The sequence below is a fragment of the Ursus arctos genome, unplaced genomic scaffold (genome assembly GCF_023065955.2).
Source record: "Ursus arctos isolate Adak ecotype North America unplaced genomic scaffold, UrsArc2.0 scaffold_2, whole genome shotgun sequence".
Lineage (NCBI taxonomy): Eukaryota > Metazoa > Chordata > Mammalia > Carnivora > Ursidae > Ursus > Ursus arctos.
Window position 1 is genome coordinate 37,214,352 of NW_026622874.1, and position 27,121 is coordinate 37,241,472.

Here is a 27,121-nt window from a genome sequence, read left to right on the forward strand (position 1 = left end):
CTTGTGAGTTATATAAAGCACTGTGTGGTCGCCCGCTGGCTGATGTCTTAACATAACAATACGCGCGCTTCGGCAAGAGACCCCGCACTTGTCTTCTTTGCTAGCAGCCCACTCCTCAGGTGGCACCTGTAGCCCAAGGTTCTCTAAATGCTTTGCTCCTCTATTGCTGATTGAAAAGCGACTTCTGCAGCTCTTTGGTGCAGTCGCATTAAAATATCACAATAAAAATAAGTACCATTTATTGAAAGGTACCGAGTTAGTGATTCTCCTCTTTGCATGTACAATAGAAAATATCTAGGAAGCATTAAAACATGGATCAACTCACCTCACACCAATTAAAACAAAATCTGGGAGTCAGGGACCAGGTGTTGATGTTTTTAAAAACCTTCCCAGGTGGGGCTCCTGGGTGACTCAGTTGTTAAGCGTCTGCCTTCAGCTCAGGTCATGATCCCAGGGTCCTGGGATCAGGCCCCGCATCGGGCTCCTTGCTCAGCAGGAAGCCTGCTTCTCCCTCTCCCACTCCCCCTGCTGGTGTTCCCTCTCTTGCTCTGTCTCTTTCTGTTAAATAAATAAATTCTTAAAAAAAAAACACAAAACCCACAACCTTCCCAGGTGACGCTGATGGGCAGCCAGGTTTGAGATTCTCTTCTCCTGATGGTCAAGAGCAAAATGTCTAGACCCAAATACTTTTATCCATCCCATCTTCAGGATCTACCAGCAGTGTGACCTTGGGGAAATCACTCAACCTTCCTGTGGTTCACTTTTCTCAACTTTAAGGTAGGGATAATAAGGGTGCCTGGGTGGCTCAGTCAGTTAAGTGTCTGCCTTCGGCTCAGGTCATGATCCTGGAGTCCTGGGATCGAGTCCCACATCAGGCTCCCTGCTGAGCAGGGAGTCTGCTTCTCCCTCTACCCCTCCCCCCTGCTTGTGATCTCTCTCTCTCTCTCACACTCTCTTTCTCTCAAATAAATAAATAAAATCTTTAAAAACAAAAAAAGATAAAGCTAATAATAGTACCTAACTCATAAGGCTGTTGTGAGGATTAAGTGAAATAATGGATAAGTATTGAATAAGTATTGCCTATCATTGTATTTATATTTAATAAAGTAGTAGACAAGTCTTGAGAGTCACCAGAAAATTTTTTCCATGTCTAGTCAGAAGCCGTCAGGAATGTCTACGGGACAGAACAGAACCTCTTATTTCCTGAACAACAAAGATAGCTCTGTGTCCCCTGATTCGGGTCCTAATTGATTTGAACCACATATTAGCAACTGGTCACTGTACTTCTGTAGCCCTTTTCCTCTGCCTAATCACTACAGGTCTTCTTATCACCACAGTCTTGTAGAAGTTGTTAACAACCTATGTGCTGCAACTGCTGCTTTGTTATCGAAGCATTAGGTCAAGAGCAAGACCCTCTTGCAGCTCCAACCAACTAAAACAGATGGCGACTGAACCTTGCAGAGGCCACACTCATCTCATATTTATTTACCTGGCAGGCAGCAGAATGAGCCCGTTTTTGCTTTATGTGCAAAACTTTCCTCCTGGGCCAATTTTCTGGTGCCCCGATGACATATCGCAAAATGAAATAATAGTATCAAGAACGGTAATTTATTCCGACAATATATCTTCCAAGAGCTACAGATATCTGCCGTGTCAACCTCTCTTAGCCTGAACCTCAGCTGTCACCCACATTAAATTACTTTCTAAATCAGAGGTAAAGTTTATATCATAAAATAGCATTCATAGCCGCATCAATCCAACCTGAATCTGCATTAGTCTCCTGACCTGAACTTCTAGGCATCCACAATTCACAGACCGGCCAGCTCTGCTCTATCAGTATGCCTCCCCCCGATGGTGTATCACGCTAATAGATTCCCGGAGCTGTGGCTCACTGTGTAGATACATAGGAGCAGTGCGTTCAGAAGTCCCCGCTCACTTGAACGATGTGTGGCGGAAACAGTCGTCTGCGGGAAGCGTGCTGGTGGTGTATGGCCCTAACAAGGGCACCAGCTGGGAGAGAACAAGTTCAAAGCGGGTTTGGTTTAGCTCGTAGAGGCTTGGAGAAGTACCATTTGGATTCCACCAGGCCAGGTTCCCACTGGCCCTACAAGGTCTCCCATCCGTAGGAAGGTCAGCAGCCGCACACACAGTTAAAGAGCCAGTTCTTAACTCCGTTGGTCTCAGAATTGTTTGTTTGTTTGCAGTTAATATTAATCCCTCTAGAGGCTTGAATGAAAACAGAGGCAGATAGATGGACCTGGATAGATATTGGGGGTAGATATTTTACAATATAATGGTTAAAGGTAATTCTATTAATTTTTTTAAAATTTTGAGCCCTTTGGGGAACTGTAGATGTGTGCACCAAAAAGGCATTTTCAAGAATGCTCACGTCCGCTTCACTGTAATAACAGAAAACAGAAAAAAACAAATGTACATCACCTAGACATGGCGTGACGTGGTAGAAGAGAGTGACACGCCATCTCCATGGCAGACAGCAACTGCGTTTTCTCGGCTCCTGACTCCATGGTCAGCTGATCCAGGCGGGGCTCTGAGAGACTGGAGGCGAGGCGCTGCTTCACGCGTCTCTAATTCTCCTCCTAGGACCAGCCTGCACATGCTTGTCCCATGGCAATAACAGAGATAGAAGAGCTAACAAGCCCAATCTTCAAAGCATTTTTTTAAGACTGTTTGCGTCACTCCTGCTAAGATCCTCTTAGGCAAAGCGAGTGGCATGGCCAAACTCACAGCAGGGACCACGCCTGGCTCACAGGCAAGTGTGAAGGCACAGGCAAACAACATGACCGAGGTGTATGGATCCAGGGAGGGTGGGCAATATGCTAATTACCCACTGGTGGATGCATAAATCGTAAGATAGTAATTGTAATACAATGACATAGTATCTGGCAATGGTGAATGAGCCACACTGCATCGTGAGTCTCCCAAATCCTCTGAGCAAAAGTTAGACGCCAAGTAATTCACAGATACAATCCTACTTCCATAAAAGCTCAAAAACGGGCACGGCAAATCATGCTGTTAGAAGTCAGGGTGGAGGTCACCTGTTGGGGCCGATGACGAGGCGCAGGCATGAGGAGGGCTTCTAGTGTTTGCACTGTTGCTTCTTTATCTTGTAGTGGCCATATTGATGCATTCACATGGGGAAAATTCTCGCAGGACACATGATTTGTGCATTTTATCTATTTGTTTCACATCGATTGAAAAGCTCCTTTAAAGAAAACTGTGCGTGCTAGGTAGCATGTCATGCCTAGTGCAGGTAAAAAAAAAATTAAAAGATGTTTAGGAATAAGAAGACATTAAAACATGAATGCCTCGAAGTTCATGATTTCACGATGGCATGCAGAATGACGAGACAGCTCTTCAGAGAAGCAAAGAAAGGAAGGGACTTCCCATAGGAAGTTGGTGTAGTCCTGCCCACATACAGTCTTGAAGAGTGCTTGCTGACTAATTACGGACTCAGATGAAACCAGGGATCTTCTGAGTCTGGGAGTGGCATTTCCATTTGTACAGCAGTGCACTAGTTAGCATAGAGGCTCAAAATTCTCAAACAGATCTGGGTTCTAATATGGACTCCATCCATTTCCTAACCCTAGAGCCCTAGAATTACTCACCACCCGAAGCCTCAGTTTCCTTCTTTCTCTCTTTCTTTCTTTTTTTTTTTTTTTTTGTAAGATTTATGTATTTGAGGGAGAGAGAGAGCATGTGGGGGGGGAGGGGCAGAGGGAGAGAGAGGGAATCTCCAGCAGACTCCCTGCTGAGTGAGGAGCCCGACACAGAGCTCAATCCAACCACCCTGAGATCATGACCTGAGTGGAAATCAAAAGTCGAACACTTAACTGACTGAGCCACCCAGGTGCCGCCCCCCAAGCCTCAGTCTCTTCAGCTAGGCTTGCAAGGATAACAATATCATCACCCTCATGGAATTGTTTGATGATTAAACGCACAGTTGCATAAACTCTACTTAGTTGGAGAATTGTCCGATAGGAAGTGCTTATGAATGTGAGCTCTTGGCATTACCCATCTCTTCTCCCACCCATTATCCAGACACATAGACAGACAGACATCCCTCTAACCACCCATCCTTCTATCCACACACCTCTTCACCCACCCATTCCCCCATTCATCACCCAACCCTCTCTTCCTCTCTCTACCCCTCCACCATCAAGATTTGCAAAAAAGTGTGATATTAGGAGTTTATAGACCTGTATTTGAGGCCTAATTCTAACCATTTCTCCCTGTGTGATCTTGGGCAAATAGTTTTCTAAATTTTTTATTTATTTTTCCATAAAATGGGAGAAAGCACTTATCCTTACCTTAGTGAACTACTGTAAGAACAAAATGATTTCTTAAACTCCCCTCAGGCAACACATCTGGTACTGGGGTGGCAACACTGACATGAAAAAGGGAAAGATACAGAAAGTATGAAAATATAAAAGATCTATAAAGCAGCACCCTCCCCCACTTCAGGCTCCTATTCTCAACTTTTTGCTGGATATTGTACATTGAATGTGCCAAGATCCCTCAAATCAACAGATCTAAAACTGATCTGATGATGTCTCCTGTTACGGGTTGAATTGTGTCCCCCCCCTTGCCCCCCAACCACCACGACCGAATTCAGATATGGGGTCCTAACCTCCCGCACCTCAGAATGTGATCTTATTTGGAGATAGAGTCTTGGCAGAGGTAATCAAGTTAAAATGAGATCAAGGTGGACCCGAATCCAGTATGACAGCTAGCCTTATAAAAGAGAGAGTTCTGGATACTGACATGCACAGACGGAAGACAATATGAGGAGACAGGGAGAGGAAGGCCATCCACAAGCCAGGGAGAGAGGCCTGGAACAGATCCTCCCCTAAAAGGAACCAGCGCCTCGATTTTGGACTTCTGGCCTCCAGAGCAGCGAGAGAACAAACTTCTGCTGTTTAGGACACCTAGTGTGTAGGACTACTGTCAGTCGTGGCACAAGCCCCTCGCTCCCTCCCATCTTCCTCTGGCCTTTCCTGCCGGAGTGAGTTGTACAACTTCTGCCTGACTGACTGCTCCAGCCACATACCTGGGCATCAGGCTTTACCTTTCATCTGTCTTCGTCCTCCCTTGTCAGCCAGTCTTGCCCGTTTTCCCTCCTGGATGTTTCTAGAACCCATACACTGCATCCATGCCTTCATTCAGGCCTCCCAGAGATCACTTTCTCACCAGTCTCTCTCTCTCTCTCTCCAATCTATTCTCTATGCTACAGAGGGGTCTTTCTAGAATCCAAATTCAAAATCACTTCCTGGCTTAAAACACTTCAATGGCTAGGGGCGTGTGGGTGGCACAGTCGTTAAGCGTCTGCCTTCGGCTCAGGGTGTGATCCCAGTGTTCTGGGATCGAGCCCCACATCAGGCTTCTCCGCTAGGAGCCTGCTTCTTCCTCTCCCACTCCCCCTGCTTGTGTTCCCTCTCTCGCTGGCTGTCTCTCTCTCTGTCAGATAAACAAATAAAATCTTTAAAAAAACAAAACAAAACACTTCAATGGCTAAACTCCTTGATGCCGCTTTCAAGTCTCTCCCTAAAGTCCTTCTGAGGACATCTGCTGTCTCTGTCTCTCCACTCAGCCTTGTCCCCATCAGCCCTGGCCCAGCTGGCCACACATCAAGCTCTGTCTCCCCTCCAGGTCTTTGCACAGGCTGTTCTTTCCGCCTGAGAGATCCAGCTTCCCACCTCCTCACTCGCTAACTTCCTCTCATTTTCCAGGTCTTGAATATTCCATCTTAACCTGTGAGTTAGTGCTTCCTATACCTCCCCTGTCAGAGCACCGGTCACACCATATTGTCACTGTGGCAGGCCTGTCTGTCCTCCCCTAGAATGGGAGCTCTGTGGAAGGAGGTCCTGGGCTGTCTTCTCTGCCATTCTATTCTCAATGCCTCAGTGCCCTGCCTGCCACAGCACCAGCATTCAATTAATATTTGAGTGAGAGATTTTCATAGAGGAGGTAGGATTTCAGGGATGGGTAGGCCCCGATGAGGTGGACAGAAAGAGAGAGGGTATTTCTCATGTCAGCCAAAACTTGGGACCAGAATGTGCAAGGTTCATCCGGGAGACACTGAGTAGTTCACAGTTTGGAAGAGTATCGCTGTAGAAGGAGTAAGATACCAAGCTCTGTATTTGGGTATCAATCCGTTAGCAGAAGCCAATGTTGAAAGTTCTTGAGTAGAAGGAGATGAGAAAGTAAATTCAGAGATTTAAGAAGACTAAGGCAGTTCCAGGAGAATGGAACTGGAGAATATAGAAGTAAGATCAGTCACTAGCAGCCTCTGGGCACAAGGCAAGAGAGACGTGGAGTTTTATCTGTGAGAACACTAAGAAAGGGGCAGGGGCACTTGGCTGGATCGGTCTTAGAGCATATGAATTTGACGGCAAGGTTGTGAGTTCAAGCCCCACATTGGGCATGGAGCCTACTTAATTAAAAACAAGTTTTCTTTAATTTCAAAAGAAAGAAAGGGGCAGATGAGATACTTTGTTTGAGAAAGAGTCAATAGAATGGGTATCCAGTTTTGGATGATGGGAGACACAGGGAGACAGAGTGAAGACTAAGATTCAGGAATTGTGAGACAGTGACAAGCAGGAGGTCAGGTGCAAAAGAAGTTTGTGGAAGAAAAAAATGTGTTTGAGGAGTCAGGTGGGGATGTAAAGTTGGAATGTGGGAGCCTGTTGGGCTGAGAGATATGGAAAACCCACATAGGAAAGTGCTTGCAATCCTGAGGGAAACGTGTGGAGGCAGGGGAGAGAGAGGGGGTGAGAGAGAGAGAGAGAGAGACTAAGCTCTGAGTTTCGGGGACTGCAAGAGAAAGACTGACAGAGACCACACGGGACAGAAGTAGGAAGGGACCGAACAGTGTTCAGGGAATGGAAGCCGGGGGCCTTCTGGAAGGGAGGCAGGGGATAATGTAAGCATTTAATGCTCAGAAAGATCAAGGAGAATCACAAGGCTCAGAGGTTATTCGCTTTTCTTGAGAAGACCTTACTAAAGGCACTGCACTGCAAATAACTCTGAAACTCCTTGCTGATTCACACATGGGTTATTAAGAGCTTGGGTTGCTCTGATATAAATTTCCCTTGATGTCGAGTACATTTTATTTTACTTCAGGTGGAATTTCCCCAAAATCTGGGCTGTGTGGATATGGCCTGAGTGCTTAAGCTCTTGACAAGTTTCATGTCCCGTATTCCAGACCGATGTGAACTTGGCAGTGAGGATGCATTCTTTCTATTTCTCCATCCCCTAGCCCGACGATAAACTGGGGATGTGATATCCTAAGTGGTTAGGGGGGATAGAGAAACTGAGGGAAATGAAAAAACAGATATCTCTTTATGTGCAAAAACTTCAAACTAGTACTAGACTCTTGCATTATTTTAAGGATGCTGCAAAATTCTACCCTCCTCCTCTACCATGTAATTGGCACAGGAGTAATGGAGCAGGAGCCAGACTTGGACATGAACACAAATGGTTCACGATAGCAGCATAAGATAGTGGCAAAGAATACAGGCTTTGTAATCAGCAATCCAGAATCCCAGTGCTTGTGCCTCCTCCAGCTGTGTGATCTTGTATTGGTTACTTAACATCTCTGAACCTTAATTTTGTTATCTGTGAAGTGGCAGCAACAACAGTACATTATTTGTTGTTGTGAACGTGAACTTAAGATCATGCGTGTGAAGCAGGGTGCGATGTCTGTGCTCAGCAAGGTTTGAGAGCAAGGTCACAGGAGGTGTTAGCTGTGATTCCATTTGTTCGAATCTGATTGATGGCCAGAAGCTAAATGTCTAACTTGTTGGTCCAGGAACTTCTAAGAAGAGGAAACAATGACCATAGCACATTGCAGACAAAGCCAGACTGATAAGTCACTGTGAAGAGGTGCCAGCAGGCAGGCAAACGGTCCATCCCAGTCCTGGGGGTGGGGATTGGGTAGATAATACATAATTTTTTAAAGATTTTATCTATTTATTTATTTGAGAGCGAGAGCGAGCCAGAGAGAGAGCCAGAGGGAGGGGCAGAGGCAGAGGGAGAGAGACTCCCCAGCAGAGATCATCCCAACCAGACACCCTGAGATTATGGCTTGAGCTGAAATCAAGAGTCAGATGCTTAACCAACTGAGCCACCCAGGCGGCCCTTGGGTAGATAACATTAATACATTCATAATACTGACACCGTAATAATAACTGCTTCTCGCTGAAGCCCGCGTGCCAGTCCCTGTCCTGAGCAAGGCGCAGGGCCTAACAATTACTAGTCTCACCGCAGGCCCCCGGGGGTGTGTGATTATCTCTGGATGTGATGAGGAAGCTGAGGCACAGGGAGGGTGTGACTTGCCCAGAGTCACACAGTAAAGGGCAGGGCAGGAGCTCGAGCCCAGGTCTGGCAGACCTGAAGTTCCTTGTGCTTGCTGCTTGGTGCCACCTCCCCAGCCCTGTCCCTGGGGGTGTTTTTATGATTGGGGTGTTTGCTTTTACCCTCCACCGCTTTTCTGTCTTTCCTCCTAGCTGCGGCCCTGGCGCTGTGTTCTGCTCCAGCTTCTCGTATTCTTTCTTAGCTTCTCCCCAAATTTACACGCTCGCCTTTGAAACAGTGAAAACGGGGATTCCTGGGTGGCTCAGTCACTTAAGCATTTGATTTCTGCTTAGGTCATGATCTCGGGGTCATGAGATTGAGCCCCACGCCGGGCTCCTCGCTCAGCTCAAGAGTCTGCTTGACCCTCTCCCTCTGCTCCTCACCTCCCCCCCATGCTCTCTCTCTCAAATAAATACATGAATGAATGAATGAATGAATGAATGAATAAAATCTTTAAAAAAATAAACTAAGGAGTGGAGACAAGGAAGTCCTTGAAAAAAATGGTTAAATGCTGAAATCTATGAAAAGTGACTTATGTTAACTTCAACTTTACCTAAATTTTCAACCAGAATCCTCTCAGAATGGAAAAGCGACATCTCACATTGATTATAGGCACATGCCAGAGTTCGATTTCAAAGTTGCTGCCAGGAAAGAGGCCTTTGTGAGCAAGTCAGTTCCAAGAGATCTTTTTAGTGAAGAGATTTTATAGGAAAGAGAATAAAGAATCGCTGGATTAAAAAAAAAAAGTCTGGTTAGAGAGGATTCGGTTAATCAGTCAGCTGAGTGAGTAACCCTGGCTTCCCAGAAATTTATAATCTCATTTTGTTCCAGCAGAACATTCCTTAAGCATTTTATCAGGAATGCTAATTCCTTCCCAGAAAGAGCTTGTGAATTACAGCATGGAAAAAGCCATGCCCGAGACAAGGTTTGAGATAGCTTTCTTTTTCCAGCCTTCAGTGACTTCCTTATCCACTTCAACCAACCTGTGTCCTCGATGTTGTGGTGGGGAGGGGGCTTCGTTCAGAGAAGTAGGGAAAGAATATGAACTGAAGTCTAGGAGCTTGAAGAAGTCCTTCTTCCTTTTCTGTTCTTGAGTGGTAAATAGGTGAGGGTTATCTAAGACCCCTTAGGGTTTGCCCGCTGGGGAGGTAGCCTGGAAGGTACAGAAGATATGCTCTGAATGCTTGCAGGAGCAGTGGGTTCTGGGCAGCAAGCCAGGGGGCCTAGAAGGGGCACAGAAGGAAGGGGCTGTGTGCAGGGAGGAGTAGAAAACATTACACGTCCGTGGGGAGCCTTGATCCTGCTGACCCAGGAGGCCTAAGGGAGACATTCACAGAAATGACTTAAAACCTGGAAAAAATGCAAGAAGAGCCCTTTCCAATCCTAAAAGCAGAGCTTGAGCAAAGTCCCACACTGAAATATAGAAAAACATGGGATCCACGTGGGCAAAGGGCCAAACTGGAAGGAAGTCCCATGTCCATCAACAGGTGAAGGGCTAAACCATTGGGGGTAGAATACAGGAACACTCAATCTCCTGAGCAGTAGCAAGGGCTGGAGCGTGGATGCACATACCAGCCTGGACGGACCCAAAACATTGTGTTGAGGAAGAAACCAGACACGTGCGCACACACTGTATAATTCCATTTATATGAAGTCCAAGGACAAGGAAGACTAATTTGTTGGGATAGAAATCAGCGTCTCCTTTCTAAAATGATGATAATAACAGTACTTACCTAATAGAGTTATGGCTGTGAGAGTGAACGTATAGTACAGACCGCACTTAGCCTGGAAAACCTGGTGAAGGGTAACTCAATGGAAGTCAGCCACCATTATGGATTGATTCCATCCACTTGAGCAGTTTTAACCACCATGTATGAGCGGATACTCCCAAATTCACATTTCTTTCTCTTGAGCACTCTGTATTTTTTTTTATTATTATTATTTTTTTAATAATGATTTTTTATTATATTATGTTAGTCACCATACAGTACATCCCCGGTTTTCGATGTAAGGCTCGATGATTCATTAGTTGTGTATAACACCCAGTGCACCATGCAATATGTGCCCTCCTTACTACCCATCACCAGTCTATCCCTTTCCCCCACCCCCCTCCCCTCTGTAGCCCTCAGTTTGTTTCTCATAGTCCATAGTCTCTCATGTTTCATTCCCCCTTCTGATTACCCCCCCTTTCTTTATCCCTTTCTTCCCCTACTGATCATTCTAGTTCTTATGTTCCATAGATGAGAGAAATCATATGATAGTTGTCTTTCTCTGCTTGACTTATTTCACTAAGCATTATCTCTTCCAGTGCCGTCCATGTTGTAGCAAATGTTGAGAACTCGTTCTTTCTGATTGCTGAGTAATATTCCATTGTATATATGGACCACAACTTCTTAATCCAGTCATCTGTTGCAGGGCATCTCGGCTCCTTCCATGATTTAGCTATTGTGGACATTGCTGCTATGAACATTGGGGTGCATATGGCCCTTCTCTTCACTATGTCTGTATCTTTGGGGTAAACACCCAGTAGTGCAATGGCTGGATCATAGGGTAGCTCAATTTTTAACTTTTTAAGGGACCTCCACACTGTTTTCCAGAGTGGCTGTACCAACTTGCATTCCCACCAACAATGTAGGAGGGATCCCCTTTCTCCACATCCTCTCCAACAATTGTTGTTTCTTGCCTTGTCTATTTTTGCCATTCTAACTGGCGTAAGGTGGTATTCTTGAGCACTCTTTAAAAAAAAAAATTATTTATTTGAGAGAGAGCATGAGCATGGGGAGAGGGGCAGAGGGAGAGGGAGAAGCAGACTCCCCTGCTGAGCTCGACCTGGGGCTCGATCCCAGGACCCTGACATCATGACCTGAGCTGAAGGCAGACACTTAACTGACTGAGCCGCCCAGGGGCCCCTCTCTTGAGCGCTCTTATTCAGCTTGTCTACCTGGTGGAACTACAGCTACCTTAAATTGAAGTGTACCTAAAAAATTACCTCATCCCCCACACCACTTAAAATCTAGTTCTGCCTGTATCCCGCATCGTGGTTGAAAGCGCCACCATCCGCCAAGTCACCTAGGACGAAGGTCTTAAGCTCACCATGTACCTTCTACCTCTGGTAAGGAAGCTGCCAGGGCGCAGGGGAGTGACTGGCAGAGCCTCTAGAAACTGCATCTTCAACAGCCACACTATTCAGCTGTCCTTCAAAGTGGAGGTCACTGGGCACAGAATCCTTGGGAACACTAGTATTTAAAAGAATTGGTGGAGGATGAGGAATACGTGGAGTTGAAAAAAATAAAAAACCAATCAGGGAGGTAGAAGCAGCCAGAATTTTCTGTTATGGGGGACATGGGGGGAAAGATTTTTTTTTTTAAGATTTTATTTATTTATTTGGGGGGAGGGGCAAAGGGAGAGAGACTCGCAAGCAGACTCCATGCTGAGCACAGAGCCTGAGGCAGGGCAGGATCTCAGGACCCTGAGATCATGACCTGAGCAGAAACCAAGAGTCCAGCACTTAACTAACTGAGCCACCCAGGCGCCCCCGGGGGAGGAAAGAATTTCTAAAGAGGGGAAGCAATCAAGTAAGATGAAGACTGAAGAACTGCTTTGGATTTTGCAGTTAGAAGATTGCCAACAACCTTAGCCAGAGCGGTTTCAGGAGGTGGGTGGGGGCAGCCAGCGATGGAGTTGCTGGAAGAGAAGGAAAGTCAACGGTGACCGCACAGCACAGCAGTTAAAACAGGGGGGGTGAGGCTTGAAAGGCAGAAAAGGAGAAGGGTCATAAGAAGTGATACCTATTTTCAAAATGTCAGAGATTCCTCATCTTTTTAGTGGACAGCTCAATCCGTTCATCTTGAAAATGAGGCCCCAAAGGGCAGATGCTTGATGACGTAGACAAATTCAGATGTTTACCCCCAAATTAGCCAGAGAAACAAAGCATGATTCCTTCTTAGAAAAGGCTGTGAATTTCCTCTTAAATTCTTAAAAAAATCTATCAGCATCTGAACTCCGGGCCATTTGGCGATGGGAAATGTGAACAGCCACGTGCTTAATCAAAACGGCGTCCTCCTGAATTCTCTCTTGAGCCAGCCCCTAACGCTCTGGCGGTACTCATGTGGTTCAACTTCCGAGTGGGCAGAGGTCTTCTTCACTGAGAAGGTACGATGTTATGAACAACGGGGGAGCCAACAAATTGGGCCCTTCACAAGTCCGGGATTTGAGGCAATCTAAGCTTTTTTTTTTTTTTTTTTCATGTTTCTATGACTGCACGAAAAGTATGCCTGGCACTAACTAAATAATTATTGAAATAAGTGGAATGAACCTAGCAATCGGATGGTGTTAAACTAAATGCCCATACTCCACTTCTAAAAAGCCCATAAAGCCAATAATGGTTAAAACGAGAAAGACGAAAAAATTCGGTCTTGATTATATCCTGCAATGACTGTAACGTGCTAAATCCAGGGCACAAGCTGCCCTGATGAATCATGCACAAAAGATGAACAGAGCAACCTTCTTTTAACTGAACCAAACGGACACCTTCCCCCTCCTCTGTGATAGACGAATTCTTACTTTCCGTATTCAGATAAAACCTCAAAACCGTTGCTGGCACATAGTTAGGCACTGCAAATTTGAAAATGCTAATTAGTTAACTAAATAATATTTTGCCAAAAATTTCAGAGGAGCCTCACGCAGGACACACCTACATCACACCAAACCTTCCTTAAGGCCGGTGGGGTACTGTTCACTTCCTTTATCACGGAACCTAATGGTAGCAGATACATTTTCAGTGTGCCGTGTTAACAGGGTTGTGATACAACTTGGCTCCCTGGCGGACTGTCGTCCACAGCACAGGCCTGCACCCAGTGTGACCCTGCACGCGTGATAACGAGGGTTCAGTTGCCACAAATGGGAAAGGATAGACACTAACATTTACTAACAATTCACTACTTGCCAGGACCTATTCCTACATTTTTCCCATTTAATGCTCAGGGAGTCCATGCGGTGGGTATTACTTTTCTTTCTCAGAGGAGGAAATGGGCAGGAAGACAGCAAGCAACTTGTCTAAGATCATACAGTCACTAACTAGCCTCGCTGGGATTCATAGTCCAAATGTGTGAAAAATGCATCAAACTCCAAAGCTCCCGTTCTTTCCACTATAGCACATGGGGGTAAAGCTCTTCCAGACAGCCGGCTGCAAAGAGGCAGAGCGATGTCGAAAGAAAATCTATGTAGTTGTCATAATATTGTTACTGTTTAGAATTCTAATTATTTGATTTGCAATACCAGTGTAACTTGTATAACTATTATCAAAGCAGAGCTATTATGGCAATTTTGAGTCAGAAATAAAGTAAATGAAGAAAATCAATAAAATAAAAAAGCCTGAGACCAAGAGATAATTCTGAAGCCAGTAAGATTTATTAAAGGCATTCTCTTTATAACATTTCTTATCAGTGCACATGATTCTAATAGCAAATATATTTTCATCATTCATTTGAATACTGTATAACAATTTACTTTAAAGTATAAATATATGTATATATATACACAAAATTTTACAAAGACACTAATAGGTTTCTGACCAATGAAGTCATGAGTTTAGAAAGCAGGAAGTAAAGATTAAGTACCAAACATTAAGATGAAAACTGCTGTATTGATACTTTAGAAAGTTCTTCAAAGAAGTACAACGGTCAGGCAGAGTTCTTACATGTACATCGACACTTCATAAAACTTGATAGCAAAAGTGCCACTTGGCAGAGCACTGACTATTAGAACTATGTTTAGAACTTCAGAAATACAAGCTCAAATGCCAGAAAGAAAAGAAAAAAAGAAAAAAAAGAAAGAAAGAAAATTAAAGCAAATTTGCTACGCTGCACCATTTTAAAGCACGGGGCAGCACAGCACATGGTTTATTAACATTGCTCTGGCTATAGTAACCGGTATTATTTACAGTCTCGTCCCAGCAAGAAAATGACTGAACTTACTCCTTCCTGGTACTAATATCCAATTTTCACTTGTCAGGCCAAATGTACAAGTGATGTCTGCAAGTGAAAAGGGCACATGAAAGGATCAGTTTATTTAAAAGAATTATTCTCCAGGAACTGCTCGGTATCACCCAAGCAGAATCACTAAGTGTCTTCCAAATTACACATATGCTTGTGGGCAAAAATGTCAAATTGTTTCCTTAATAAAAGATCCCCAAAGGAGAATATTCTCTATATTACTTAATTGCAAACCAAGGTTTTTTAAAACTGTGAGATATAATAAGGCTCTTTAATCTTTACCAAATCACGTACAAATTCTTTCATTACACCTTTAACAAAACAAGCTTTATCAAGAAAAGGTCCAGCCTCTGATTTCCTAACCCCATTCAGAAGGTGAGTGTGATTCTGACCATATTTAATTGGTTTTAAATTATATTCAGACAGTCCCTGTTATGGAACACAGAGAACATAGTGACCTATTACACTAGCAAGCCATTTTATTAACATATAATTTTCCTGTATTTAGGTAACTACTTCTATTTGGAAAGAAAAGGAAACTACCCTTGAACACACTATTCAAAATGGCAACCAGTTAACCTTGCAAGAAAAACAGTTTTGGATATAACAATGCAAGTTAAGCTGCCCTAGTTCAACCTACATTGGCAATTTCACCATAAACCTCATTGTAGCTATTTGCAGAGGAGAGAAGGCACAGGCATAAACGTAACTGATTATTCATGTGTTTCCACTCATGAGAAAATAACTTATAATAACTTATAATAACTATAGTAACCATTTACAAACTAAAGAACCAACCAGAGATAGTATATCAATGTGAAAAATAAACATTTAAAATTCAAGGCAACGAGAAACTGGAGAAATGACCATTCACTTGTTTTTGAACTCCTAATTTCATTCTCTTGCCACCACGTCCCAATACCGTGAATGCCTATTTAAAATCGTCTGCCGAGAAACTTCTGAATGCGTATTCTGAAATCGGGATTCCATAATGCTTATACTTTCCATTCCCCATGGAAGGCCGCCAAACAGATATGGACTTCTTCGAAACATTTATGTTGATTTCCTGCTTTTTTTTGTTCTCCTACGTAAGGAAAATTGCCTACCCAGTGTTCTCTCTCTCTTACATGGATGGTCATAAAGCGCCTCCATGTCAGAATTCACACCCACTGAATCCTACTGGGTGTGCTGTCCTCTGAGGTCACTGCTGGCAGCGAGCCATGGAGTTCATAGACACGCTTTGGTACACCTTTACTCCTAACGGAGTCGGTCCTGCTTGATTTAGGTTGTTGTCCTTCTTCTCTGGTATTTTGGTTACAAGGTTCCCAGGGATTCAACAAATCAGGTCTTTCTTCAGATTCAAAACATAAGAGGAGTGACTTGACTAGAGGTTCTAGTTCCCCGTGGCCAACCTGAGGTATTCTCTTCTCACAGCTGTCAAGAGAAGTAGAGCGCATGCTCAAGTCATTGTGAAAATCCTCGGCCAAGTTGCAAAGACTTTCAACACAATTCTTGAGAAGAGTTTTGTCACTGTGGCATCCTATGCAAGGAGAAGAAAAAGTTCATTACTATTTCATTTTTCATGAGGTATTTATTACTATTATATGACTCAACATATCTTTTAGGTCAAAGTAACCCTGTCAAGATAAAATCTAAACTACTTAAGATGACTCGGTTTATCTGCTAAATAAACACTTGGGTTTTCAGGATCTAATTATTTAGGCAAAGTACTTATATATATTAAGTGAGAATACGACCACACGAGTTCCTATGTTGGTAATTAATGTCTAGGAAGTAGCATCAGACTTTAGTTAATGCATTAGACTAGAAATGAAAAGATGTCTGAGAGTTCTTAAACTATAAAATTTTGATTACTGACAAATTCTGTCTGGAACATATACCTCTCAGTGCAGAAATAATAATTTGAATAGTTTGCTCCAAGCAATGTTTTAACTTCAGTAATTCTGGTGCAAGATTAACCATCTTCTTCAAATCCTGGTATCCAGAATTTTCTTGTTGTAGTTCAGTTCTGAAACTTTTCTGTAAATAAAGTTAATATTTTTAAAAATAGGTAATAGGCTTAGTCAATACAGTTTTAATCACCGGAATCTTATTTTCAGGAAAGAGATGAGTTTACTTTCCTCACCAGCGCTTAGTTCTGTTTCCACAAGCAAGACCAAAATACAATATTAGTAATTAATGTTTTCAAAAAAAATAAGAATTTTAAGTTAATTTTTTAAATTAAAAAAATTTTTTTAAACTAAGCTTTACGCTCTATGTGGGGCTTGAACTCATAACCCTGAGATCAAGAGTTGCATGCCCTACTGACTGAGCCAGCCTGGTGCCCCAAGAATTTTAAATTAATTTTAAATCAAAGTCCAATCATCGTATTACATGGGAATAAAACAACAGTACCCTTTATTATCCAATATCATAAAAGATAAATTTATTTAATTTTTTAGTGTTCAACTTTATAAATCTCCCATTTATTTTTATTTAATTAAAAATTGTCAAGCCATGGATATTTCTCTCCTTTTTGACACGTTGATTATATACTTATATTTTTCTATTTACTTGTGACATGAAAATAAAAGAATTTGTCTAATTCATCTATATTTAAAAATCTTTAAGCAAACTGATTATTGAACACAATTTTTCAGCCAATGACTATCCCAGGAAAAGCTGACAGTTACTAAACCAGTAGCAGTAAGAAGTAGACAAAACACATTAATATTAATCAATTTCTATACAATATCTTATCTATTACTAAAACGAATGAGTTATGACATCCACGAGGAAGAAGCTAGAGAGCTATGATACAGGCTTCGACTAGCCTGGCACAAAGGAATTATCTGGCTAAGGATAAAAACGGAAATAAACATATCATACCTATACTTAAACCAAACGAAATGCTAAAATACACCAAACAGAAGTAAACACTAAAGCCTCTCTTACTGTTTTCCACTCAGCAAACAGGTTTTCAAGACATCCAATCAATCCCATGGCTTTAGCTTTCATCTGTTCAGTAACCTACAGAGAACGTTAACATATTTTATTATATAAATAATTATTTGGAAGTTTAAAAATCCTAGAACTCTGTGGAAGAGACAGGGAAGAATTTTAGTCTAGGAAGTCAAAAGACTTGAGTTCTGTTCCTGGGACTGCAATAAAAGAGCTGGCGTATCTAAATCATGTAAGCAGAATTTCTTTCAAAATAAATTGCACATTGATTGTGCATTAAATATAGATACACTCGGATGTTTGTGATAATAACAGCATTGTGTCTCACATTTAAATATTTATAGGAATGAAATTTCCAAGACTTCCCTGGGAAGAGGGTGACGTAACTAATATATCAAACAAATAGTACACTGTAAGAACTACATATACAGTTCCCCCCGTTTTATTGAGATATATTTGATATTTAACACATTAGTTTAAAAGTGTACAACATAATGATTCGATATACTGCAAAATGATCACCGCAATAAGTTTAGTTAATATCCATTACCTCACATAGTGACAATTCTTTTTTCTTGTGATGAGAACTTTGAAGAGCTACTCTCTTAGCAGCTTTCAAATATACAACATAGTCGAATTATTAACTATCATCACCGTGCTGTACGTTACATCCCGGGGCTTCTTTACCTTACAGCTGGAAGCTGGGACTTTCAGACCACCTCCACTCATTTCACCTACACCCCCCTCTCTCTGGTAACCATTAAGCTGTTCTGTTTCCGTGAGTTAAGCTTTTTTTTTTTAAGATTCCACATATAAGCGAGATCACACAGTATTTGTCTTCTTACGTTCCAGTGATTTTACTTATATGTTTTATTATTTGCTTCTCAATTATAACTCCATGTTGCATATGCAATTGTCTTCCATTTACAAATAAGAAAACTGATTCCAAGCTCCTAAGACTCAGAACCAGGCTGGGAACCCCAGTCTCAAGCTAAGCCTTTGCTTTTGTACTGCTCAATGCTGCCCTCCTGAGGTATCTTCTCACTTCATTTCTGCCCGGGGATGGTGTTAAGAATCGAATTGGCATAGACTGGTGATGGGTAGTGAGGAGGGCACGTGTGCATGGTGCACTGGGTGTTATACGCAACTAATGAATCATGGAACTTTACATAGGAAACCGGGGATGTACTGTATGGTGACTAACATACTAAAAAAACATTAAAAAAAAATAATTGAATTGGCTTTACCCACACAGCTCTTCCTAAGTCTAACTTAAATTTCCTCTCTGTGGTTAAAAAAAAAGGAACACACAAATTCTTTTTTTTCCCCTGGCTCCAGATTCACAATTATAACTCCAATGCCTTCTGTTTGAACCCATTTTCTATTTCTTCAGATTCTTTGTTTTCCTTCCATAGGTTCTTGAGTTTTAACTTAAATGAATACGATGAGCTAAAAATTCCACCGTGATTATACAGCTGTGGCATACAGAACATGAGAGAAAGAAAATGAGAGGAAGGGAGGGAGAGGTCTGCATGAAAATGCCAGTAATATGAATTTTATGCAAGATGGGCCTGGCCCTTCTGCTGCTTATTTCCTCCAAACAGCAGCCAGGCTGACATCTGCACCCTGCTTTACTGCTTACCAAGCGCATTCGCATGCGTTACTTCACCTCCTTTTCATTAAGTGATTCTATCCCCTCTCGCGCTCACTGCCGGCGGAAATTCTACTTGGCAAACAGCGACAGAGAGTGTTTAGGCATAAGCGGTGCTGCCGCTGGACACAACCAAGCTGGAGATGTCAGCAGCGGGCAGGAAGGGTCCGCGGTCTTCGAAGCGGCATTACAGAACTGAAATCAGCCTCCCGTCTCCTGGAACAGGACTAGACCCACGTATCTTGATTTAATGACAAAATGAGCTCCTTTTGAATGCGTTTTTATTTTAAAAACAATATAACACAAAGCGAGAAAGGCAAACATACAGAGAGAGCAAGAGCAAGCAAGCCGAGGCAGCTAAGATCTGCCAGGCAATGTGGTAGCATTTTCCGGTCCACTGTCCTCAGGTTCGCAGAATCCTCGGAACAATCTTACAAAGCGCGCGTGATCATCCTCGCTTTTTAAACGCAACGAGGGGGCCCAGGCAAGCAGCTCAAGGCCACACAGGAAGTGGGAGAGCAATTTAATGTTCAGTGTTTTCTCCAGTTCTGAGCCAGTTTGGGTAGAGATTAACCCATGCAGCCCTTTCGTCTGAGGAAAGGGATGGAGATCCCCTCTGGCTTACATGGAAGACGTCCCCCCGATGAGGAAGCTGGACACACATTAATGGAGAGGTTTTTCTAAGAGGAAAAAAAAAATCTAACTTACTCGATGCCTTCCTGGAAACAAGTCAGAGGGGTGGAAACTAACAGTCTTTACCGGACTGACTTTCCTAGATCAATTGGTATGTACGGAAACAAGTACCCATCCTAGTGGGGATGAGCCCCGCAAAAACAACATCCCAGGTAGCTCCATCCCAGCGGACGGACTCCAGAAAAAGAAAGGCAACGGGCAGAGACGGTTTTAACAAGAAGTTGGTACAACAAGATTCTAGAACAGACAGGGCTCTGAGACTTGCTGCCATAAAGATGGAACTTATCTTCTGAGTCCCCAGTTTACTAATAATAACTCTCAATAAAGAACTTAATTTGCATGAACAATGATTTACAAACCTTATTTTTGTAGCATGCTGAGTTTCAGAGTCAAGTAGGGAGAATATAAAACCCTGGCTCAGGACGACTGGACAAGGTCCTCCAGCTCCTTATGAAACGTGTAAGAACACAAGTAATTCCTCCCTCGCAAAGTGGTGAGGTTCACCACTATTCTACGTAGAACACCTAGTCCCATAATTGTACTGGGAGATTATTTAATAAATAAATGACTCGCAACCTAGGACGTAAGTATTATTACACATGACAGGTGAAGAAACAAAGCATCGACTTGATAAACGATCGCTGAAAAACGACAGAGATAGGCGTTAATCACAGTGCCACCTCAAAGACAGCAACTGGTTTTATGCTTTAATGTTAGTTAGCTGGAGGAGGTGGGGAGGAAGCATATTTTTGGAAGTCACTCAAATCTTCATTGATTCTGTATCTTGATATAAAATGACAGATGCGAACGCCTCTGGCAAAATATTTAGTTTAGAATATCGGATCAATAAATGGTAGTTTCTATTCTTTAGTGGAAAAAAGAGAGACCTAAAGAAAGATCAGGAAGAAATGGACAAGCAGAAAGTGAACACTAGATGTCACTGCCACACTCCACTCTGCTCCGGAGTTTACCCACAGACCGTTCACAGACAGTAACTGACAGGGTCTAGCGAAAGTACACACCAGAGGCCACAGTTAACTCAGAGCAACTTGGGGAAATATCACCATGACATAATGATCACATTAGCCTTTTCAATAAAAAAATAATAATTCAACACAAATCAAAACACATAAATGTATAAGAATCCAATTTAGTTGAATTAAACTATTTTCTAAAAATCAAGTTTATAGAACATCTGGTATTATACAGAATGTTCTTTTATTCCTCTTACCTCATTTTGGGTACACTGCCTTAAGAGTTCATGCCGAAGTTCTTTTGCTTTTTCCAGTCCAGCATCTAAGAGAATCTTCATTCCTAAGCCTACACCATCACAAAGAGCATCCATGAAATCCTCCTAGAAAAAGTTTTTAAGCATTAACTGGAAAACTCAGGTTTTATATTTTAAAAAATTATAAAACAATTAAGCTATATTTTCTGCTTATTTTAGGACTATAGTAAGTTCCAAGTTTATTAAATTCAATTAAAGCTGGAATAAGAACAGTCTATAAGAAAAGCAGCAAATCTGTAATTTAGCATTCCACACATAACACATAATAAAGAATGTCTGTCTGAGGGAGGTGGGTGGGGGATGGGCTAGATGGGTGATGGGTATTAAGGAGAGTGCTTGTTGTGATGAACACTGGGTGTTGTAGGTAAGTAATGAACCACTGAGTTCTACTCCAGAAACCAATATTGCACCATATGGTAACTAAATAAAATTTAAATTAAAAAAAAAAAAGAATGTCATCTTAGACAAGACACTGCGTAGCTAGAACACAGTAACATTCGAATATAATACTATGTTTTCAATGGCATGAATACTTAAAGGAAGCAAATACAAATTTTCTAGAATTATAGAGTTCTTCATGTGTTGATTGGCTGAGCAAACCCTCCAGAGTAGGTACCTATCATCAAAGCAAAGATCCAAAAGGCAAAGTGAGGATTCCAGAAATATCCAGTACATTTAACCAACTTAGATTGAAACAGTTTTAAATCATGTTGCTAAACTATAAAAAGTATGAACTATCTTAAAATAAAAACAACTTATCATGTTTCATGATACTATTATCAGAAGTCTACTGTTGCCTCAAATGAAGTCTTTCAAAACTAATACTACCAAATTACCTGAACACTGGCAGCCTTGTTGCTACTATTTTCCAGAAAATGCAGCTTGCCCCCTTTAAGAATTGCTAACTGTCCCACATACTTTACGGCTTGTTGTACAATTTGGATTATTTTCTTTTGAGCCTCTTTTACCATTGATGAGATATCTGAACAACATCCCTATAAAACAAAAATGGATACATGAGATTACAAACAGAAGTAAAGAGAAGACAAGAAAAGCAATTTGAAGAAAACAAATTCTGCATTCATTGATATAGTGACTACGCTTTGTAAGAGTCTCAGTCGGAATCAGAAAACACGCAATCCTCTAGCTACTAGCGATGATAAAACGACTAAGATACAGCCTCTACCCTCAAAGACCTTACACGCTAATAGGAGACATAAGACAAATATGCAGTTGACTTGATAGAAGAGAGAAGCGGTAAGTGAAACCCCCCACACCAAAAAAGGGAACAAAATGGTGGTTCTTTTTTGCCTTTGAACTTTTCCTGTCCTAGTAGCCATCTGACAGATGGTTGATAAAGATACTTTCTCTCATTAGGGGAGAAGGAAAAGGAAAGGGAAGCGAAAGGGAGAAAAACCACTCTTCAAACAAAAGGCTTCACACCGGAGGACACACACCCAAGAGGAATGTGGAGGTGCCCCCCGAGCTTTTCTTTCTGTTACCTGCCAACTGTAGTGATTCTTCAGAACACGTCTCTTCGCTTGCTTTCTGGACCATGCTTGTAATACTGCTACAAAGGTAAGAATTCTCAAACCACACTTAGGTAGGAAGTGTAGTCACTAAATTCAGTTTTGCCAGTTTAACGTAAGTCTCTCCTGTGCTTGGTCTAATCTCCCTTTCAAGTCACCTGTTCTCTCCATCCTGGACTCCTTACATAAAGCATTTCCCATAGGGCTATAGGTTGCAACCCCTAAGTTAAGTTCAAAGTGTTCTTCCTAGAGAATGAAAAGAAGGAAAGAAACTGCATACCAGTTACACTAATAGGTACTTTCTTATAACGTCCGCCCATCTGATCCTCATAGTAACCTTGCCAGATAGGCACTGTTATTGTTATTTTCCCAGTGAGAAAACGGGGAGACTTAAAAAGCTAAGCAATTTGCCAAAGGACATAGAACTAATTTAGCATGGGTTCAAACACTGGATTTCTAAATGCCAACGGTGGGTTTTGGGGTTTTTTCTGTTCCTGAACTGCCTCTGAAACCTAAGAGCCAACTAAGTATATCTCATATTCTCTTTTCCACCATAACCCTTCAACTAGCTTCCTTCTCGAGGCTCAAGCATAAGTCGGACCCTCAGTTTTGGCTTCCCAGCTTTGCTCTCTGGTCAGCCTTCCCTCTCATTTTCATGGCTCTAAGCTATCAGAGCATTTCCTTCATCTATCCCTTCACCCATACCTGTTTGCAGCCCACCTCTCTGTCCTAGGGTCATTCTGCTTCCTCACTGCTTATGTCCAAAGTGATCCTTCATCCAGTATGAACTTATAATTAACCCAATAACAAGTATCCAACCGAGCGTCCATCATATGATGAGTCCTTGTTAAAAAGGACACCTAAGCCCCTCTAACTGCCCAAAGCTTACTGCCCATTGAGGTGTGTAGGCTTATAAATATGTTATATTAAAAGATAGGTGAAGTACAGGGTTATCAGAAAAACAAGAGAAATGCCTAACCGAGTCAGGGCAGACCCAGAAAGACCTCCTAGGGAAGAATAAGGGACAATAAAAAATAAACATTTGATTTCAATTTGACTAGATTACTCAACCAAACAAACATTTCCAAAGCCTATCAAGTAAATAGCCCACTCAGGAGGTTTTGATACAACTAACCTCTACTACAATAATACAGTGTAGAAAGTCTCTCGGTGGGCACAATAACATGAGATTTGTTCAAACATTCTGGAACATTTCGTTATGAAACCAAGTCACCCATTTTAAAAAATGAGACCTATCCCTTTTGGTATTTTCATATCTGCTCCCCTCATATATTCAAGGAATTTTTTTTTTTAAGATTTTATTTATTTAGGGGCGCCTGGGTGGCTCAGTCGTTAAGCGTCTGCCTTCAGCTCAGGGCGTGATCCCGGCGTTCTGGGATCGAGCCCCCGATCGGGTTCCTCTGCTGGGAGCCTGCTTCTTCCTCTCCCACTCCCCCTGCTTGTGTTCCCTCTCTCGCTGGCTGTTTCTCTGTCAAATAAATAAATAAAATCTTTAAAATATATATATATTTTATTTATTTAAAGAGTGCATGCATGCACAAGCAGGGGAAGGGCAGAGGGAGAGCGAGAGAGAAAATCCAAAGGAGACTCCACACTAAACGCAGAGCCTGAAGCAAGGCTTGACATCGTGACCCTGAGATCATGACCTGAGCCGAAATCGAGAGCTGGATGCTTAACCAACTCAGCCACCCAGGTGCCCTATTCAAAGAATTCTTACGGAGGACTTCACTGAAATGGTGGATGACTAGGTATTATCCAATATCAAATTCCCCACTTCTTCTGAAGTAATAGAATCCTTGACTTTCCACTAGGTACATAGCTGTCCAGAATAAAAAGTACATTTCCCAATAATACTTGTAGCTAGATATGGTCATGTGATGAAGTTCTGGCCAAAAATATTTAGAGAGAAATGTCATATGGAAATTTCCAGAAACTTCGCTTAAAAGAAGTTTGTCCCTTCTCTTTTTTGTCACTTGTTCCATTCTGCCACACTGAACTCAGACAGAGCTCTACCACTATGGTGGACCATGAAATAAAGGGCCATGCTTTAGGCTTGGTAAAGGGATGTACTGAAAGGAGCTTGGATCTCAAGGAGTGGAGCAGAGCCACCATGCCTATTTCTAGATTTTATATGACAGAGAGTAAGCTTTCAGCTTATTTCTTCTTCAGAGCCAAGTCTAATCTCGCTTGATATAAGGTAAACAGAAAAAAAAATTATTTTCCTTCCCTGTACATCACCAGGTTTGTGACTAATTCAGCATAAGCTGAAACCCAATACATAACCAGAGCAAGACTTTGCCTTCTTCCCCATAGCCATTATTGAGGACTAGCACAGAATACGTAGTAAAGAGCATGAACTCTGGGCCCAAGACTGCCTGGGTTCAAGTCCTAACTCTATCACTTACTGATTATGTATGTAACATTGGATAGGCTACATATCCTGTACCTCCCTTTCTTCACTTATAAAATGGTGATTAATAACAGTACTCACTTCTGAAGTTGTTACAAGAATTAAATGAGTTAATATTTGTAAATCACTGAGAACTCTGAGTGCCTGGCACAGAGGCCATAAAACAATAAACAATTATAGAAAACCACATTTTCAGAATTGCAATACAGAAATCACTTCTGAAAATCCTACAGATCAAATTTTGGGGAAGATGCAGACAATAGGTCAATAAATACTTTATGAATAAATGAATTCTTCAAATGATGATCAGCAAATCAAGTTACCTGCAAAAATAACTGTAAGTAGCCTCCTAGTTTTTTAACCTCTTGTCTCAATTCATCTTCAAGTCTTGCTGTGCTGGCACAAGGCCCAATATCATTCAGCCAGTGTTTGATTAGCACCACGAGCTGCTCAAAAGCACATGTGACCTGGATAGTCAGTGACTGCGTTGCTCGATCAGAAGAGAACACTTTGAAAGAAGGAGGAAAATTACTGGAAGAAATAATCTCCAGATAAAAGAACTCATATATGATCACCATTAAAACATTTTAGCATAGTCAGAAAATGCATGTGAAAGGTGACAGTCATTCAAAAGAAAACGTAATGTGCAGAAAATAATCATTCCCATAAGTTAATAAAATCAGTAAGGTTGCTTACAGTTATCTTGACTTTCTTCATCTTGTTCCTCATGAGCTTTGGAAATGGCAAATAGCCCGTGACAAATTTTAAGAAAATTATTAATCAGGCTGTCTGCCATGGTTTTTTCTTCATCATAACTCTGTCCAAGAAAATCTAAGGATGACCCAATCAATTCTTTGCAAATTCCAGGAAGAAAAGATTCTGCTGAACTTGAGTAAATAGCGCTCGATTTCTCCAGTATGCCTGTATCAGTAGAAAATAGCCATCGTAAGCCGACTTTTCAGGCACAATACTTTCAAACAAATGTATTAATGCAAGCATATTATAGACTCGTTCATCAGTAAATTCAAAGTAGGCTATTCTTATTTCAATGCATTCTTATTTTTATAAGCCAAAGTGAAAACACAATTCTGTAAAGGAGTCAATTAATCTTTCATCGGAATCAAGCCATAGGTTGGTAGTTTCTCAACCACAATACAAACAACAGACAATGCAAATAAATTAAGCAACCATTGGTTTAATCTCCTTCCTTACTTACTTTTTGGGGACACCTAAGAAACTCCGAATTAGAAACTCTGAAAACAATGGCAGTTACATGAAAAATAGAATAAATATAATAAATACAAATATAATATAAATAAAGTTAATTTAATTAATTCATAAGCTGGAAGTGTAGGCAATACTAAAGCAAACTATATTAAAAGGAATGTCTCTGTAGCTCTACTTTACACTAGTTTCTTCTCTAGGCATACTCTAATCAAAATAGACTAAAGCCAATGATTATGTACAGTTAATATATCACATCTCTGGGAGACAGACTTTCAGCATAATTTTCTAAGCACTGGCCAAACCGGAAGTAAATGGAAATACTTTGAAGAGCTCATTTGGAGCCTCTGGAAATAACTTTATACTGGAATGCTAACTCATGAGTATAATGATTCTTATTTAATAAACAAGCTTATTTTTTGGTCTAGTTCATAGGTGATTAAACAGCAAACTAAAAGGAAGGGAGAATAAAGGCAAAGGGTGGGGACTATTAAGAGTCTAAGACAGGGGAGCTTGGCTGGCTCAGTCAGTAGAGCAAGTGACTCTTGATCTCGGGGTCGTGAGTTTGAACCCCATATTCGGGGTAGAGTTTACTTAAAAAACAAAAGAAAATAAAAAGCATTTTTAAAAAAGAGTCTAGACCAAAGATAAGAATTTGATTTGGGAAGAGAAAAAAGAAAAGCTCTACCACTGTAGGGTAATAGTATCAGGATGATGATGATGATGATATTCCAGTCACCATTTTGTTTACTCTTTGTTTAAGAAGATAATGATATATTCTTTAAGAAGATAATGATGTCAATGCATTCTAAAATCCAGCATCAACCTTTTAAAAAGCTGTAAAACTCTAGTTTAAAAATACAACACTTAAGGTGAGAAGTTAGGACACTGGCTCAACTTCCCCGAGCTGCAAAATGCACTGTCCGTGGTCCCATGCCTGCCTGGGCAGGTCCATACTAAGGGCACATGTGGGTTTCT

General features: G+C 41.6%; 1 protein-coding gene across 2 annotated transcripts in view; it reads right to left on the minus strand.

Annotated features, from left to right (window-relative positions):
- Window positions 1-13,926: 13,926 nt before the first annotated feature.
- Window positions 13,927-27,121, minus strand: part of KIF14 (kinesin family member 14) — a 55,119-nt gene continuing 41,924 nt past the window's right edge. For both annotated transcript variants that reach the window (XM_057315491.1, XM_057315492.1), the window contains exons 24-30: window positions 25,616-25,840; window positions 25,243-25,427; window positions 21,796-21,954; window positions 20,903-21,025; window positions 17,322-17,396; window positions 16,268-16,406; window positions 13,927-15,906 (exon numbers count right to left, since the gene is read on the minus strand). In XM_057315491.1, the coding sequence (XP_057171474.1) occupies window positions 15,527-15,906; window positions 16,268-16,406; window positions 17,322-17,396; window positions 20,903-21,025; window positions 21,796-21,954; window positions 25,243-25,427; window positions 25,616-25,840 (1,286 nt within the window). In that variant the 3' untranslated portion in view covers window positions 13,927-15,526. The remainder of the gene's footprint in view (window positions 15,907-16,267; window positions 16,407-17,321; window positions 17,397-20,902; window positions 21,026-21,795; window positions 21,955-25,242; window positions 25,428-25,615; window positions 25,841-27,121) is intronic.